Source organism: Antrostomus carolinensis, unplaced genomic scaffold, assembly GCF_000700745.2.
Source record: "Antrostomus carolinensis isolate BGI_N321 unplaced genomic scaffold, ASM70074v2 scaffold45603, whole genome shotgun sequence".
In the NCBI taxonomy this organism is placed as follows: domain Eukaryota; kingdom Metazoa; phylum Chordata; class Aves; order Caprimulgiformes; family Caprimulgidae; genus Antrostomus; species Antrostomus carolinensis.
The window spans coordinates 30311-34047 of record NW_010303979.1 but is presented as its reverse complement, the minus strand read 5'-3'; the positions used below and the strand labels follow the sequence as shown (position 1 = coordinate 34047).

At 45.7% G+C, this 3737-nt stretch overlaps 1 protein-coding gene across 1 annotated transcript; it reads left to right on the top strand.

Moving 5' to 3' along the window:
* Position 1: 1 nt before the first annotated feature.
* Positions 2 to 2416, top strand: PCDHAC1 (protocadherin alpha subfamily C, 1; the record flags this gene model as incomplete). The annotated part of the gene is made up of 1 exon (XM_010164290.2): positions 2 to 2416. A coding segment is annotated over exon 1 (2415 nt), but the record flags the coding sequence as incomplete, so codon positions are not given.
* Positions 2417 to 3737: the final 1321 nt, after the last annotated feature.

The following is a 3737-nucleotide window of genomic DNA, read 5'->3' as shown; positions in this document are numbered from 1 at the left end:
AATGTGGGTCTATCTAATGCTCTTCTGCCTTATTTGCTGCACGGTGAATGGGCAAGTGGTGTATTCCATCGTTGAGGAAATGGAGCGCGGCGTGTCTGTCGGGAACATAGCGAAGGATTTAGGAATAGATGCAGCTACACTTTCAGCTCGGAAATTCCGCGTGATCACCGGTTCAAGTAAGCAATATTTTAATATCAATGCAAGCACGGGGGCTCTGTCCGTTAATGAGCCCATAGACAGAGAGCAGCTTTGTGAATTAAAGTCTGTCTGTCTGCTGAATTATGAACTTGTGTTAGAAAACCCTCTAGAGCTTTATAGGATGGAATTTAAAGTCTTGGACAAAAATGACAACTCCCCCAGCTTTCCCTTAAGTGAATATCACATAAACGTGCCTGAGTTCCTGTCACCTGGGGCACGGTTTACACTCCCCACCGCCCAAGATCTCGATGAAGGGACCAACAGTGTCCAGAATTATACTCTGAGCCCTGATGAACATTTCCATTTGGAAATGCAGACACGTGGGGATGGGAGTAAATATCCTGAATTGGTGCTGAAGAAAGCCTTAGATAGGGAGCAGCAAGCCACCCACAGACTTGTCCTTACAGCCAAAGATGGTGGGGATCCTCCAAAGTCCGGTGATGTCCTGGTCATTGTGACCGTGCTGGATACCAATGACAATGCACCAGAATTTGAGCACTCAGTTTACAGGGCGAGTATCTTGGAAAACTCCCCAAGTGGCACTTTGGTAGTGCAAGTGCATGCCACGGACTTGGATGAAGGTCCAAATGGAGAGATCAGGTATTTGTTTAGCAATACTACTTCTGCTGATCTACAGCGGATGTTCTTAATTCACCCGCACAATGGGGAGGTGACAGTCAATGGCGTTTTAGCTGTTCAGAGACCTCTCCTCGAGATGCTTATTGAGGCAAGGGATAACGGGGCATTTGGCATGTCCAGCACGGCTAAGTTGCTGGTGGAAATCACTGATGTGAACAATCATGGTCCAGAGATAGCAATTACATCCCTTTCAAGTCCCATTCCTGAGGATGCCGAACCTGGTACAGTGATTGCTCTGCTGAGTGTTATGGATAAGGACCCTGGGGAGAACGGGAAAGTAACCTGCCAGATCCCTGATAACCTTCCCTTCCAGTTAAAGCCTTCCCTCGAAAACTACTACAGCCTGGTCACCAGTGGGCTTTTGGACCGAGAGTTGACCAGTGGCTACAATGTCACCATTAATGCCACAGACTTGGGTTCTCCACCCATCAGCACTCAGAAGACCATTTGGGTGCAGATTTCTGATGTGAATGATAACCCCCCCGTCTTCAGTGCGGATGCATTTGATATGTTTGTGGAGGAGAACAATCCACCTGGTGCTTTTCTCTACCAAGTCTCAGCGTCTGACCCTGATATGGGGGAGAATGGACGGGTCTCTTACTTGCTCAGGAATTCCACAGTTGCGGGCAGTGCCCTGGCCAGCTTTTTGTCTGTGAGCTTGGCCAATGGGAGCATCTATGCAACACGTGCCTTTGACTTTGAGCAGCTTAAGAGCTTCCATTTCCAAGTGGAAGCCAAGGACAATGGGTCACCGGCCTTGAGTGCTGCCATAACTGTGCATGTTTACATCTCGGACCAGAATGACAATGCCCCAGCCATCCTGTATCCCACTGGCCAGAATGGTTCAATAGCTGTGGAAGTTGTGCCCCGCCTGGCTGATGAGGACTACCTGGTGACCAAAGTGGTGGCAGATGATGAGGACAATGCAGAGAATGCCTGGCTCTCCTATCACCTCATCCACTCCTCTGACTCCACTCTGTTCCACTTGGCACCACACTCTGGTGAGCTGCGCACCACACGTTCCATGCGCTCCACTGACTTGCTCAAGCACAAGGTGGTTGTGGTGGTGCAGGACCATGGGGATCCACCCCTCTCCTCTACAGTGACAGTGGGCATCCTGTTGGCTGACACCCTGCCTCAGGTGCTGCCGGACTTTGATGACAGTGGGGAGCCACCACCACTGCTCAATGCTACAAACATCTACTTGATAATTTCTCTTGCCTGTGTCTCCTTCATCTTTGCTGTGTTCCTCCTCTTTCTTGCTGTTGTGCGGCTATGCCGCTGCCAGACTTGCTGCTGCAGTGACTGCTGCTGCCCAGCTGATGAGTATGAGAATTATTGCTATAGTGTGCACATGCTTCCCAGCTCCCACCTCCCACCAGACATCCTGGAGGTCACTGGTGTGGGTAAACTGACCCATACCTACTTGTACAGGGCATCTGTAGGTCTTGGGCCTAGTAACAACAGCATTCCAAATGGTGATGCTGGGAACATTCCCAGCGGCTCAAGGTTACAAGTGCCAGGACCCTGCATCCAAGTGCAGCAGGTCCAAAGTGATCAGTTGAGTGCTGTCCTCGTGGTAAGTACTTCTTCCTTTCACTTTTTTTCTCCCAGGCACATGGCCTTTTCGTCTACACTGGGTTGCTGTCAGTGAGGAAGAAGGTACTGAGGGTATTCATAGGAGAGCAGGTGTCATCTCATGGTGCCTGGAGGAAACTGCAGCTCCTTTTATATCTTTCCTAAAGCTAAGATATCTTTGGGTGAAATATGATCATGGGATGACAAAAGAGATTTTTTTTTTTTCCACAAACATTTAAGATCTTCAGACATAACTAAAGGTAAAGAAGGTGTAAATGAAAACTAAATTCCTTGCAAGCCAAGCCATTGTCTTCAGATAGCTGTGTAGGGGCATGATAAGAGTCCATGCAAGTTTCTAACCCATGGGTGGGTCCAAAGCCTGTGATTTTTTTTTTTTTTTAATTATTATATTTTATTTTCCCCTCCCCCAGTTCCTGGGATTTTTTAATTGAGGGTTGAGCATTTTGCTGAGCCAAGATGCTGGTTTACAATGCCCAAGGTAAGTCTATGGTGGGGTAGCAGGAAGTCAATATCCAGAACCTCTTTAGATGTAGTTTGTTATGCTCATCTCTCTTTCCAAACAATCAATAGGTTTTGTGAATCTAAAATAATTATCTTCTGAGCCTCTGGCCAATCTGGTTTCTTCTCAGTAGTGTGATGGGTGACTTTGCAGGAGAAAATATCTTACTTTGATCACAATTTAGGACTCCAAGGTGGGATATGTCTGCAGGTCTGATCTGCTGGGTGTTGCTGTGGCATTTGTCCAAGACTCAGTTTTCTTATATGGAAAATAACACCGATTGTATTTTTAATAGGTGCTGTTAGTCTTTATATTTTTGGGAAGTTTTGAGATGTTTTACCTGCAAACTGTCAAATTTCCTTAGTGTGCATAATGGTAATGAACCACTTTTGGCTCTGTCCAGGCCAGTACTCTTGTGAGAGCTGTTCCAGATGTTTTTAAGGCAAATGTAAGAACCCATGTTAGGCAGACATGGTATCATCTGCTTCCTGCAGTTTTTATCCTAATTTACCATTATTAATGGTTACAGACTTAGGACAACCTCTATGTTTATCTTCATTTTTTTAAATAATTCTTGTACCTTTAAATACATGTAAAAGGTCAGTCCCTTTCTGAACTTTGGTGTAGGGGTAGCTTCAGCATCTTCTTTGATTATCAAATACAGATTCAGTCCTTCCTTTTCTAACTCTTGAATTTCCAAGTAATATATTTTTAGTGAGTTTCCCCTTGTTTTAGAAAAGATTCCTGATTTGCTCTTAACTATGCAATTAGTTTATTATGCCTTCTCTTATTTATCTGTTGG